General features: G+C 39.1%; 1 protein-coding gene across 2 annotated transcripts in view; it reads right to left on the minus strand.

Moving 5' to 3' along the window:
• Window positions 1–1,206: 1,206 nt before the first annotated feature.
• Window positions 1,207–15,160, minus strand: part of Tusc3 (tumor suppressor candidate 3) — a 143,997-nt gene continuing 130,043 nt past the window's right edge. Inside the window, exons 7-9 of one of the 2 annotated variants that reach the window (XM_041644489.1) lie at window positions 13,907–13,981; window positions 10,290–10,380; window positions 1,207–2,344 (exon numbers count right to left, since the gene is read on the minus strand). In XM_041644489.1, coding sequence (XP_041500423.1) covers window positions 2,329–2,344; window positions 10,290–10,380; window positions 13,907–13,981 — 182 coding nt within the window. In that variant the 3' untranslated portion in view covers window positions 1,207–2,328. The remainder of the gene's footprint in view (window positions 2,345–10,289; window positions 10,381–13,906; window positions 13,982–15,160) is intronic. The other variant, XM_041644488.1, reaches the window with a different exon arrangement.

Below are 15,160 nucleotides of genomic sequence, written 5' to 3' on the forward strand. Positions count from 1 at the left end.
AATAGTCAGATACAGAGGAAGCAAGATGAGAATGCTTTCCTGAGAAAAGGCACCAAACCACATGACTAAACATATTTTAAAAATTATGGGTTTAGTTTAAGTTGTAAGAGCTAGTTAACAATAAGCATGAGCAACAGGTCAAACAGTTTATAATTAATATAAAACCTCTGTGTGTTTTTTGGGAATAAATGGCTGTGGGACTGGGTGGGATAAAAACTTCCACTTACAAATGGCATCCCACTCACCTGGTGGTGACGTGTCAGAGGAGCAGTAGCTGGCAGTTGACTTCAGGATATCAGCCCACCAGCTTGGAAGGCACTGATAGGTGAATCTCGGATAGGAAAGACCTTAAGAACCTTGACCCCAGAATGTCTCTTGCTACTGCTGTTTTGTTTTGTTTTGTTTTTTTTTTTTTTTTTTTTTCCCGAGACAGGGTTTCTCTGTGGTTTTGGAGCCTATCCTGGAACTAGCTCTTGTAGACTAGGCTGGTCTCGAACTCAGAGATCCGCCTGCCTCTGCCTCCCGAGTGCTGGGATTAAAGGCATGCGCCACCACTGCCCAGCGCTACTGCTGTTTTTATATGTTTGACACTGCCACTTTTCTTTGATATCTGGTATGGTGTGAATAGGTACTTTTGATGTGGTGTGATTATCATTCTACTTGGGCATTTTTTGCCTGTGGATTATAATGAAGATGATTTCCTCTTCAGCTACACTGTTTAAATGAAGCAATGATTTTAGACAATAATAGTGTGAGCTTAAATAGGACTTTGATGATTAAGTGTTTTTAATAAATATAATAAAGGATTATGGTAAGGTTAGTTCAGTGGAAAAACTAATATAGGTAAAAGCAGGATATGGTTTTACTCCTGCCTCTGAAAAAGCAGGGCTGCAGATGATAAAATGTAAGAACAAGGAAATGTCACAAAACTAGTTTCTCTTGAGGAGCTCTAAAGACTGTGAATTAGTGCGGCTCACGACACCAGTCTGTGCTCTATGTGCCGGCATACCGTTCGTGAACCGGGCAAGGGACTGAAGATTGAAACACACAAAGACTCACAGACAGCACAGACAGAGAGAGACACGGGTCATCCTTGAAGCAAGAATGCTCCAAGAATGCCCCCTTTATTGTGTCCAGGGGCAGCTTATATAGGGATAGCCACGCCCCAGCCAAACCCACCAGAAACCACTCTCCTGCCATCAGGAACTCCTGAGGGTCTCGTGCAGAGCAGCTGTAGGCACTCAGATAAGGGGAAAATAAGTTGTTTCAGGATGTGGGGGTTCACAGCTCCCAACAACTTAGGCTAATGATTAAGAAAAACAATTGTGTCCCAGAAGCTGAGTTAGTTCACATTTTTTTTTAAGTCTTAATTGTTAAGAATTGTGTTCATGAGTTTTGGTGTACATCATAGCTAAAACAAAGCTTTAAATATGACTGAAGGCTAGGTTAAGATGTTTTGTTAATGGATTTTAGCTAAAAAAAACAACTTGGAAACAATATAAAGTTCAGAAAGGCACAAGGTTGAGTAAGGGACTCGTTAAAGTCAGGGAACAAGAACAAGACATCCCAATTATTATTAGTTGACATGCCTTTCTTGTTAGGATGGTTTGATGATCAAAGATGATGATTAATTCTTTGTGCCTATTTCTGCACTCATATCTCTATCTATCTATCTATCTATCTATCTATCTATCTATCTATCTAGAGATAGATCTGTCAACAAATGGGTATGCAACCTGAGGATTTAAAGTAGGTTATAGAGAGCCCTGGAACTGGTTCTAAGTCACCTGATGTGGGTTCTTGTAACGAAACCTGACATTAATGTTTACCCAGCTCTTTGTCCTTTGTGACTCATGATCTACTTGCAGCAAGAATAAGACACACGTTTGTAACAGTGCATGTCCTTTATAAGAGAAACAGCAGTAAGAATGTCCACACGACACATTTCATGCATATGGTCTAGCCTTGTACAATGCTAATAATTCTTTTACATACATTCCACGGATTCCTTTACTAACATGTGGTTCCTTTACTAAAGGGCAAACAGTTCTAAAACACATTTTCATAGTTACATTGTTATTTATTTCACTCCTGTAGCATACACTGAATACTGGAAAACACTTGATGTTCCATTGTGGATTACTCAATATTACATATCCACTTCTATAAATTAAATTTTTTAGGAAAATCCACAGTTTAAAAAAATCATACAAGAATAAGCTAGCGTATCACAATCAACAGAGAATGAATCCAACAATTCCAAATAAGAAAATGTGTGGAACAGCTTCTCTTCACAGGAAACTCACTGTATGTGAATCCTACTTGGCTTCATTTAATTAAAAAGCTGAAAAAGAAAGGAAATTATTACACATTGAGCAAAAGAAACCAGCTACTCACTCCATTCTAAATCAGTGTACATAAATATAACAAAAACACCATCATTATCATCAGCCAAATGAAACTTTGCCATCAGGGTCTGATTGTGAAACGGGCTCCTGTAACGGGGTCAGGCTTACAGCGAGGACCGTGTCAGAGGTGACCCAGCATGTGCTAAGTGAGCATCAGTCAGATCAGCGTTGAAAATGCAGGTGTAGGGGAACTAAAGGGAACGGACCTAAATAATATCTGAGTTTGAATTTCCTGAAGAAATTTTACATTCTTACTGAATTTATAATTCATTTGTTTACATAAAATAGTAATTACTTGCAACATTGTATGTAAGCCACTTTTAAAAGAAATATTAAAAGCAAAAATGAAATTAATGGTTACTGAAGCAGAGGAGATGTTGGAAAACTGTTCAACCTAGTAAATTTAACATTTCAATATTTAAATTATATCCTGATATGTATGACTTTGTCTTTCTGAATCTCTTTACTTATCAGTGACGAGAACACTTGTGGATAATCTTAAGTTTTGTCTAATACTAATGATTTATATTAATGCTTAACTAAAACACATTGAAAATAACAATTATAATTATATAAAATATAATTTACATATAAAGGTTTTACAAGTGAAACATTATACACTGCTTTGATGTTATTTTATAATTTATGACTATATAAAGGCAACAAACGTAACTGTTTTTACAGAATTGTTACAGATAGAAATATGTGCCAATACCAGTATGCAATCATACACTGCTTTTGTTTGGGGCAGCTCCTGATAACTGTAGTAGACAAGCATCACCTCTGCAAGGAGGGTGATTGGTCATCCTTGTGGGTACAAGCTGCAGTTACTGCTGATTCCACACAAACCTCCACAGCAGCTGGCAAGGTGGAGGGGCGCTGTGTGCATGCACTCACTGGCACTCTCTGTCCTCAGTTACAAGCTTGTTCAAAGGGAAACGTCAACTTGAGGATGGCTAACAAAGAGAAACCTTTACCAAATACAGTGTGTATACAATACAGTAAATATGCGGGTGTATGCACAAGAGCATGTGGGGATAGAGGCTGGCGTCTTCTTCAGCATTCGCTGTCTCTTAGTTTATTGAGTAGAATCTCTCATTGAACCTGGAGACAATTAGCTCAACTGGCTAGCTCTGGGGATTTCTGTCTCTGCTCTTGGTGTGCTGGGTTTACAAGACACACTGCCATGTTCGGCTTTGTATGTGGGTGCAGCGCACACTCTGTCTTAGCCACAGAGTTTAGTTACAGTTGAACAAATGGGACCCTGAATCTGGGAACTGGTAAGTTAAGTGTTCTCTCTTTCCCTCTTTCTCCTCCCACCTATGGGTACAGAAGCCAGAGAACAGCCTTAGCATTCCACAGGCACTGTACACCTTTCTTGTTTTGTTCAATTGACCAGCATCTTTCACTGGGCTGTAACTTCCTTGTAACTAGGCTGGGTGAAGAACCTCACTGATTGCTTTTCTCTGCTATCCGGACCAACGCCTCTGCACAGCAGACTCTGGTCTTGCTGCCCACTTGACCTGCCAGAAATGGTCTCACAGATTTAGAAGCCTGTATATGTTGTGCACATATATACATGTAGTAAACACTCATACATATAAAATAAATCTTAAAAAAAGTTTCTTAGGAAAGTACCAGCTGTTATTCTCTGGGTGCTCACTCAGAATCTCATGCTTGGAATGCCCAAGATCTGTTTTAACATGAAAGCAGCATACTGAATGCATCACACTGGTATCAACAATCAATGGTTAGTATAATTTCTGTCTAGCTTGATCTGATATATCTTTTTATCGGTGCCTGCCTACTACTGCTGATGCATTATCAAATAGTATGATAGTTTTTTATATTTATACTTTGAATAGTGCTTGGATATTTTCATTTATATTATTTGTCATAAATATGTATGTTTTTATATTGTACTTAAACCTAAATTACCAAATACTGAACACATTTCTCTTATTCTTCAGTGCTATAAGTTTTCTGAAGGAGCAAGAGGCTGCCTTGGGTGCTCCTCAAGTCCTGCTGTCGCCCAAGTACTCTCCATCAGGAACAGATCTCACTGTGACATCAGGACTCTGTATAATCACAGTACTGACTCCTGGCTGGCTGGCAATGTCAGCTGAGGTAACAGAACAAGCTAGAAGCTGATAAGCAAGGGAGTGAACTGTTCATATGGAGACCAAGCACTGGGTGGGACTTGTACAGACATAAACACTTCCTTTCCTTTAGTCTCATGTATGTCCTATGCCCATGCTGTCTCTGAAGCTTTACTATTGCTCAAAGTATGGAAGGGGAGCTGAGAAACGCTAGTTTATAATGTAGAACAGGAGGATGATCTCAAGTGTAACTTTACGTTGGCTCTTTTTTATCACATACAACATTCAGAAACAAATATAAACCGCCTTTGACTTCCTCAGTGTAACATTCCAGAAGCACACCAGCCAAGTCCATTACTTAAAATCCAAAGTGACTTTATAGAGCATGACTCAAATTTTCTCAGATTATAGCCCCTCCCCAGAGTCATTCTTAAGCAGCAGTTAGCAAAGTGTCGGTCAACTGATGAGTGCTTGGCACAGAAGGGGCTGTAGGACGTGGAACGACAAGCCATGTTCCTTACATTTCTCTAGAGAGAAAGTCCCAGGTACAGAGAGTGTCATTAAAACAGCAACCGTGAGAAAAGAATATGAGGGACCTAACAGTACAGGACAAGAATGTGGGCTGAGTACAAGGACTCTACAAATTCCAACTCCTTTGTCAAGGAGAAGTGGTAGAACTTCATTTTGGATGCAGAGGTGATGCTAACTTGGGACAGACAAGTAGAAGATGAACTGCTCAGCTAATTATTTAGTTCTGCATCTCAGGGCTAATATATCTGACAGTGAGATAATAATAATAAAAAATAGGGTTTGAAGCTTGAAAGGAAAAAACTAGTCAATTAAGTGATAGAAAGGTCCATCCTGATAGATTTTTCCGCCTCTCTGCATTCACTGTCTGAAATGCCAGGGAACAGTGGTATGCTATTCCTTTTTGTTTTCACCTTACCATCTCTTCCTGATGTTTGGAAAACCCAGGATGTGCATTTTGTCCAACTGGGAAGTAGTGAGATGTCTGACTAAATGAAATTTCTTATCTCCTGTTCTTCATGTTCTAAAGCCACGGGAAGAGTCGGGGAGCTCTTGTGGCCAGGCAGGATTCTCTGCCAAGAATCACATGTGTGGTAAAAGAGACGCTGTTGGGAAAAGAAGGACCTCACTTTTCCACTAAGTACAATATGGATTTTTTTCTTGTTTCTTCTTGTTCCGGGTTTTTGCTTTGTTTTGTTTTATATTTGAGGCAAGGTTTAGTCAAGAATGGCAATGAGATCTTGATCTTCTGGCCTCCACCTCTCTAGTGCAGGTGCGCACCACAACCGACCACTAGTTGAACCTGTACTCCTGTAGTTAGTGTCCTGCTGATTCACTTTCTAATATTTAATCCCCTACATTTGCAAGTGTAAAATGGCATGCTAGTGAGAGTAATTATCGTCCTTAGTGGGACCTCATTAACCTAAGTCCTGAGGCTCTTTCCTTACTAAGGGTCTACAGAAGCCAGGAAAGTCTTATCCTTTGAAAAGGTCAAAAGAAATCCTGGCCTTTATTAGGAATAAGAGACCCTGGGGAAGGAGTTTTTCTACTCAGAGTTATAGAAGGTAAAAGCTACTAGGTTTAATAACTAGCAAGGTCAGTTCTCTACACAGTTTGTACACAGAGGCATACTTAGGATGAATTTTCATGATATGACTATTAATAAAACCAGATATGCTCCACGTGTAGTGGAGTTCCCTGAGAGGGACCAGCGCTCTGCTTAATGGCACCTTAAGGTGGACACTGTTTGGAGGAAAACAGATTCAATTAACAAGCACAATCCTTTGTGATGCAAAATGTTGTGTCAAGGACCATTCATTCCCAAAATAGTCTTCCAGAAAGGAAAGAAATGAAACATGTGGTGGCTGAACTGTACATAAAAACTTAACAAAACAGTGTAGCGAAGTGATACAAAGTAAATGCTAAGGTCCTTGTTGCAGATGAAGAGAGGTTAGGTGAAGTCACTGAGAACCAAGAGTACTTCAGGGACTATACATTTATCCACAGGCAATTCTAAGGTTGTTGTGCATAATCTCATATAAAGAAATAGCCAAAGATACTGAACAGGTACAGAAACGAGACACCTTTAACTATATGTCTCCAACTCTTTAAAAGTCAACCAGACGAGATCGGGCAGGAGCATGGAAGCACAATTCTTAGTTAAGGGAGCCACCTTAGGGCTGGCAAGAGACTTGAACCTAGAGTGGCTCCCAGGAGCCCAAGGCGATGTCCCCAGTTAGTTCCTTGGGCAGCTGAGGATAGGGAACCTGAAATGACCCTATCCTATAGCAATACTGAGGAATATCTTGCATATCACCATAGAAACTTCATCTGGTGATGGATGGAGATAGAGACAGAGACCCACACTGGAGCACTGGACTGAGCTCCCAAGGTCCCAATGAGGAGCAGAAGGAGGGAGAACATGAGCAAGGAAGACAGGACCACGAGGGGTGCACCCTCCCACTGAGAAAGTGGGGCTGATCTATTGGGAGCTCACCAAGGCCAGCTGGACTATGTCTGAAAAAGCATGGGATAAAACTGGACTCTCTGAACATGGCGAACAATGAGGGCTGATGAGAAGCCAAGGACAATGGCATGGGGTTTTGATCCTACTTCATGTTCAGGCTTTGTGGGAGCCTAGCCAGTTTGGATGTTCACTTTCCTAGACATGGACGGAGGGGGGAGGACCTTGGACTTTCCATAGGGCAGGGAACCCTGACTGCTCTTTGGACTGGAGAGGGAGGAGGAGAGGAGTGGGGGGAGGGGGAGAAGGGTGGGAGAAGGGGGAGGGAAATGGGAGGCTGGGAGGAGGGGGAAACTTTTTTTTTCCTTTTCTCAATAAAAAAAAAATAAAAGTCAACCAGAGCCGAGCAAAAAACGACAAGGCAGTAGCTAATTCTAAGACTATATTATATTAGTAAATAGATCTAAGATATTTTAACCAGATTTTTTTCAACTACAAAGTCAGAGATCTTATTTAAAGTGCAAAAGCAAGCCCAAAACTTTCATTCTAATATTATTTTCTCATTATGCTACTGTCGCTCTGAGCCAATTAAGACTCCTCAGACAGTTAGCACAGTGATGGAATGAATACAGACATTTCATGCTTTCTCCTTCTGCAGTAGAGGCTTTGATGATCCAAAGATGTTTTTAAGAGACATCTGCAGAAAATACTGGTTAGTCTGAGTGCCAGTAGAAAAGGCTGAGAAGATCATTATCTCTAAGCAGAGACCACCATCTTGCCATGCCAACATCCTCTTAGAAAACAAAGCAAGGGGAAAAGCCAGTTCTTATTCAATATATAAATGAAGTCAGTGCTACCAGAAAAATGTCTTCTGAATTATGTCTCAGATGGTAATTAGATAAAATCTCTAGGAATCCTGATATTTCACTGGTAAGTTTCAAGGGACTATGGAGTCCAATTAAATTCATCAAAAGGTTCAGTGAAAACCTGCTCTTCACTCAAATTATGTAAACACGAGCCAAAGCTACTTGGTGTGCACTGTAAAGAAAACTCCATTAGAGAAAAGTAAAATATGAGTGTAAATATTTATATCAGAATTAATGATAATTAGCATTAAACATTTATAGGGCAATTAATTACTACTATATACTGGTATTCTAAGACATTTACATATATTATCTCCTATAAATAAAAAGGTGGTATATCAAACTGACTTTATTTATAAGCAAGAACACCTATGGTTTAAAAAGTTTAGCAATTTGCCTATGGTCACACCCAGACTGGGATACAGGGTAAGTCTACTTATTGAGGTTTCAAAGGCGATCTGTGAATTTAGTTGTTGTACGGAACAGGTTAATGCTACAGAATACTCTTAATACTAACAAGGAGAAGCCTTAAGAAAGCAAGACAGATAAATAAAGTAGACTTTTATGCTTTTAAGCGGGCACATACATAAAGATAAAGAAAATAGAAATTTTAAAATTTGTGTGAAAAAATGTGTTGTGTGGGAAAAATTTATTTAAAATACAAATGAAAATGAATAATCAGGAAAGGATCACTATAGAGGAAATCAAAGGATATAGAATATAATAGAGTGATTAAAAATTGTGAGGAAAGGAGATATTGAAATGAAAGTCAAAATCAGGTCTTAAAGAAGACACTGAAAGAAGAATACTGTAATTGGATGTTTTTGTCCTGACTGCCTGCTCCTAAATACCCAACAGCTGCTTCCCAAATTACCACACAGAGGATTATATTAATTATAAATGCTTGGCCAATAGTTTAGGCTTTTTAATAACTAGTTCTTACACTTAAATTAACCCATAATTCTTATCTACATTCTGCCCTGCGACTTGTTATCTCTTCTCAGTATGGTATTCTCATCTTGCTTCTCTGAATTTGCCAGTGACTCTCTGACTCTGTCCTTCCTTTTTCCAGAATTCTCCTAGTCTGCCTCTTTTGTTTAATCTCTTCCTGCCCAGCTATTGGCCAATCAGCTTTTTATTAGCAAATGAAAATAACACACGTTCATAGTGTAGAAAAACTGTCCCAGAGCAGAATATTATAACATAAACCAAGAGAGTAATTTCTTTCTGAAACATACACAAGTGGGGTGACCCTCCTCCCCATGGCATAGCACAACACAGGTCTAATCCTTGGAAAGGCTCCCTTCTGCTCCTCACTCTGAACCTTCACCATTAGAATACCCTGGTTCCCAGGCTCTCTTGGACAGTTTGCTAGTTTTCTTTCTACTGATTCTACTGTTTGCCAACAACTCCTCATGTGTTTTCATCTAACCTTAAATGTCATATTCACAAACCAATTCTTATGTATGATTCCCACCTCTTAGTTATTTTTAAGAGAGTTCATCTACATTTCTATCCACATCAGTCCAACACTATAGAGTAGAGGAATCTTCACAGGGAACGGTCACCTTATACAGACAAAGCTCAATTCTTGCCTGTGCCATAGAGTAATTAGGCGGGGACACAGGTTCAAATGGTCCTATTATGTGTGTACAGGATTATCAATAGGAAGGCTTATGTTTAGCATTTGAAAACCTTCATTGCTGGGTGTTTTATATATTTTACCTGGTTTCAGAAAACAACAAACCCTAGCCAACAACCGTCCCCAATGACAACAACAAAAAAAGCCTACATCAAACAAACCCAGAGCAGTGGAGTTACTGTATTAATAACAATCCCTCAGAAATAAGTATGCATACTGGAAAGCTAGTCATAGTAAAAAAAGTGCTGTCAAATGTCACACTCTTATAACAAACTAAAAAACTGTATTTTCTCTTGTTCATAGACATCACATTTGTATCTATATAGGCTATGACCTTTGAATACAATTTCATGTGCTGATACACAGAAAAGTTATATTAATTTTCCCTTTATATTTCTTTACTGTTAACTAAATAAAGTTGAGAACTCAATGATGACTTTTGCTAGCCTTTATATTTTTACAAAACCAGAGAGGCATTCTGATTTCATATTTTTGGATTCTTTTTTTTTTATTCTTGATTTAACTTTACTGTATATATCAGGAAAATTCTCCCATTTCTTTTAGATTTTCTGCAATTTTGCGGAGTATAAGTTTTTAAGTATGTTTTTATGATTCTCTGGATCCCCTTTCTGTCTGTTTCTATGTCTACCTCTGTACTTCTAAATTGCTTAATTTGGATCTTTTCTCACAACACAGATAAGAATCAATAGCTGGTATTATTAGCCCTAATGAACCACTAAAAGAGTTTAAATGAAAGCATCAAGATTACTATAAATGTCTCACCTGTATGGATAGCCGTGATACTTTGAACGGAATATTGAAAGTAGGAAACTGAAGAAGAAGACCACCAGGCCTAATCCCACGAGGCATATTACTAGGAAGACAGACAACACCGTTAGGGGCTGAAAACATGCAAGTGGTGCTTTTGAAATGCATCCAGTATACAAATACTTACATGTCACAGTTCAGGCTCACACAAGGACCACAAATCAGACCGTTCACTATACAAACACTTACATGTCACAGTTCAGGCACACACTAGGACCACAAATCAGACCGTTCACTATACAAACACTTACATGTCACAGTTCAGGCACACACAAGGACCACAAATCAGACCGTTCCCTATACAAACACTTACATGTCACAGTTCAGGCACACACTAGGACCACAAATCAGACCGTTCACTATACAAACACTTACATGTCACAGTTCAGGCACACACTAGGACCACAAATCAGACCGTTCACTATACAAACACTTACATGTCACAGTTCAGGCACACACAAGGACCACAAATCAGACCGTTCCCTATACAAACACTTACATGTCACAGTTCAGGCACACACTAGGACCACAAATCAGACCGTTCACTATACAAACACTTACATGTCACAGTTCAGGCACACACTAGGACCACAAATCAGACCGTTCACTGTACAAACACTTACATGTCACAGTTCAGGCACACACAAGGACCACAAATCAGACCGTTCCCTATACAATGTATTCATTACTTTCCACAATCTTCTCAATGAGAATGTACTATTTGGGGGTATGAAGACAACAACGCTGACTTAAGACTAGTGGTTATTTTCTTCTCTTATAAAGTCCCAGAGGGATCAGAACAGAACCAAATGTGACAAGTCACAAACATGATTGTCAGTCCCCAGATAATGAAGTCTGGCTACAGCAGAAGGAGCAGATGATGGCAGATGCTCAGAAAATCCTCTTCTCAGATGTGCGTCACACAAAAATGTAATTCCAGCTCTTGGTTTCATGATTGCCCAAGTAGAGCCCATTTTATTTAGAAACACGACATCTCAGCAAACACAAAGCTATGAACAAAATCCTGTGCATAGGGAACTTGTTAGTGAAAGCCAACGAGGAGGAGACCACTCCAGAGTAGGTCTCGGTGTCAGACTGTTATAGGAGGGCTGAGGCTACCTGTGGCCTGGGCTGCAGTGCAGGCTTTGAACACTGCTGCAGTAAGTAATGAAACTGGAGAGCAGGGACATTGCTTTCTTAGTTTTCATTTTCTTTTCTTATGATTGGGAATAGATGACTAATAAAACAAATTAGCTCCTCTTTTCTTATACATACGGTATTTAAGCAAGATTCACTGCTATTAGTAAAATTAAAACCTGCTTCTAAAGTTTAAAATATATTAGTCATTTAAATGTAGACACACTTAGAATAAATAAATCATATTTACATATGTCCATAAAATTAGGCATTGGTGTTACTTAAATATCAGTTATGAATAAAACATTTTTAAGATAATTAATATAGATTTGTTAGTCTGAGGGAATATCAAGAGAGTGGCATAATTAGATTAAAACATTAAGTCAGAAGAACGCTGCGGTCAAACAGATCTCTGTTTCTAAGGTGGGGTAGGAGCGGGAGGAAAGGCCCGACAGCAATGCTGAAATCACGGCAGTGAATGCACTGCCTGTGGACACACAGTCACTGATGGGCGGTTGTCTGCACGGTTTTGTCAGGCATGTCAACCGCTGTCTACAGCTGAAACTATAAAACATCATCCTGCAAAGGAAAATGCCTTTCAAAAAATATATATAATCCACAAATATGAATCCTAGCAGACCCAGGATATATACTACGTAAATTTCTTACAACTCTCTCACTGGCTTAGTTTTATTTCATACCTCCTCAAATACAGTATTCTACCACATACTTTTTCTTTCATACTTTCTTAGGGGACCATTTAGAAGAGGAACAGAGCAATGGAGAAGGATGCTTCAAATCTGTGATCAAGCAAAGCTGATGGACTAACGTCACTCTATGCAGTGAGAGCAAAATACTGCTAGCCTAGTATCTGAGGATGGGATTGGAGAAGCCTGTGAGCTAACAGCAGGGGAGGAAGACCTCAATGAGGCCCACACTCTTGCACAGGGAAGAATGATAACCACAGCAGTTGTGCAGGTCAAAACCATCTCTTGTTCCTTTTCACATGTATCCTATCCCTTCCCATTCACACACAAAATTAATCTGGAGGATTAATTAAGGGGAACAGATGTTACAACAGGAACATCTATAAGATGGAAGTTCAGGGCAAAGCTTTCATAGATTCTGTATCATAGTTGTGAGATTAAATAATTCATTACATATCTCTTACTATAATTTACATTGGAGGAAATAACACTAATATACTCTATATTAAGCATATGGGTTCATAAAAATGCCTTGTCAGTGCCAAGAACATTTGTTTATAAGGATGTGCCACATTATTGATGTCACCATGCTCACAGCAATGTGCTCAGTTCTGAGGTTTTTTTCTATTAGTGTCGATAGCATCAGAGAACATTGAGGCCAGGCTCAACTCTCTACACTACCTCCAAACATTTCAATACTTCATGCTTTTAAATTTCTAGAAGTCACCACAGCTCTTTTACATACTCATAATATTAAAAGTACAGTAAAAAACAAATCTAGGTTTTTAGTTTTAATAAATTAATATTCTTTTGGGGATCATGTGCTTTTTATATCTAAATTTTACGTTTTAAAACAGCTCAGGAATTATACAGTAAAATGGGTTGCTGCAAACCATGGCGGTATTCATTGAATGATGTGCTGTAGGAAGCTATAACATTAAGTCTGGAAAACTCGGTGGCATGAAACTGTACCCAAGCCTCACTCTTTCCTCACGCCTTCTCAGGGCAGCAGATACTCCTACATACTCTGCTGTGTTTACAACATCACCCATCAAATCAAGAGGTAAATTCTATCTACAATCCTTTGATATGGAACAGTCCCATCAAAGGATAAAAGTTAACTCCCTTAAACCTAAATGCTGGCATCTAACAGGGTTGTAAATCTGGGGGTGGAGAGGAATAGGAGATAAGCAAAGACCCAGGAACCGGCAATTCTTCCCTTTCCTGGAACAGAGATCCCTGTGGTCTCATAAATGTCAGTAAAAGACATGGAGGGATTGGAAAGTAATCAAGTATCTGTGCACAAAGGAAGCCTCAGCAGCAGCTCCCCGCTTCTGCACCAGCTTCAGTGAGATACCTGAGTCTCATGACATAAAAATACATTACTGCCAATAAAATCTCTGCAGACTGACCATCTGTGCCTTGAGGATGTTCCAACTGAGACCGGCTGTAGCAGAAATGGGCCAGACAGCGCTGAAAGAGTGTTGCTCCCTCCCTCCCTCCCCTGTGCATACAACTCACAGAAAGCTGTCACGTGCCATCCTGAAGAAATGTTTTCAAGTTCATTCTCACATACATCAAATAAAGGGGGAAAAAAGTAAAACAAAATCTTAACCTCCTTCAACATAGAACTCTTCCAAGGGAGGTCTATGTTTACAAAAAGCTGTTCTGTTCCCCCTTTGAATTAAAGACTAAAACAAAACAACAAATACAGCAACATAAACTTACTCCGTCTTTTTCCGACATCCCCTTTGGAAGTTGCTGCTTCATTTAGAAGAACCATCCCCATGGTGATAGCAGCATCTACAGTAGTTGTCAAGGAAACCATAGACAGGTGCGAATAAAATCTGCTATTCTTTTTTCCTGGATCTGAATATAATGTTCCGGAATGGTTAAAGGACAAATGTGAACAGGTGAATGCCAATCAATTCTTTGCATATTAAACTTACCAATCTTGGAGTTTGCTTTGACTTTTAAGACTTTCATTAACACATATGAATTACAGTTTTTAAAACCAGTTATAAAATTTCATATCTTACATAAAAATACGTGCTACTTTTAGTACAGTGAAATACACTGCTGGCAAGTCTAGAAGAATGTATTCATCAGGAATTCTGTTTAATTCTTCTCATTGTCATAGCATGCCTCTGCACATGTATATAGTTCTAGAATTTTAAAAGTATTACTTAGAGATTCTTTAACTGTTTAGAGAAATACCTAGCTCAGATACCAATGACAAGACTTATACAATCAAGCCAGAATATTATGATACAATCTGACCACCTGAAAAAGACATTTTAAGAATGGAAAACAACCGTGCTGTTGATATTCATACTCATTGTCAACTTGACTAGATTTAGAATCACCAAATAGCCATAGCCCACACATACTTGGGAGGGTGTTCTTCTGAGGTCTTTTGGGCAACAGAAGACCTACTCTGACTGTGAGCAACACCATCCTATGAGCCACGATCCCAAACAGAATAAAAAGAAACGAGGAAGGAAGCTAGCCAAACAGCAGAATTCCCTGCCCCACTTCTGGACTGCAGGTGCAGTGCGGCCATGCCCTCTTCGTCATAAGGAGCTCTATCCCTCCAAAAGTGAGTTAAAATCATCCCTCTTTAAGTAGCTTTCATCGGTTATTTCATCACAGCTACAAGAAAGAGGAGACTCCTCACCTACTTACTGTGTGCTTATAACTGACGATTTACTCAGACATGCTCACAGAAGCCAGGAGCTAAAGTGACGGGATCAATCACCTTCACAAAATAATCTTGTCAGACTATCAAAACACTTTTGATATTATCTACTGCTAAGATTATAGAACTTATCAGTGCTGGAAACATAGTATGTATCTGTTCAAACGACTAATGAATTGTAAAAAGTTAGAGAAAAATAAAAAGAATTCTGGTTCGGAATGTCATCCATCTCCTTGACTATGACTTCCTTGTCTTCCTTTCTCCTGTGATGTAGAGGAAATAGC

This window comes from Microtus oregoni, unplaced genomic scaffold, assembly GCF_018167655.1.
Source record: "Microtus oregoni isolate MIOR12 unplaced genomic scaffold, Mior012 000096F_ref0000112, whole genome shotgun sequence".
Taxonomy (NCBI): domain Eukaryota; kingdom Metazoa; phylum Chordata; class Mammalia; order Rodentia; family Cricetidae; genus Microtus; species Microtus oregoni.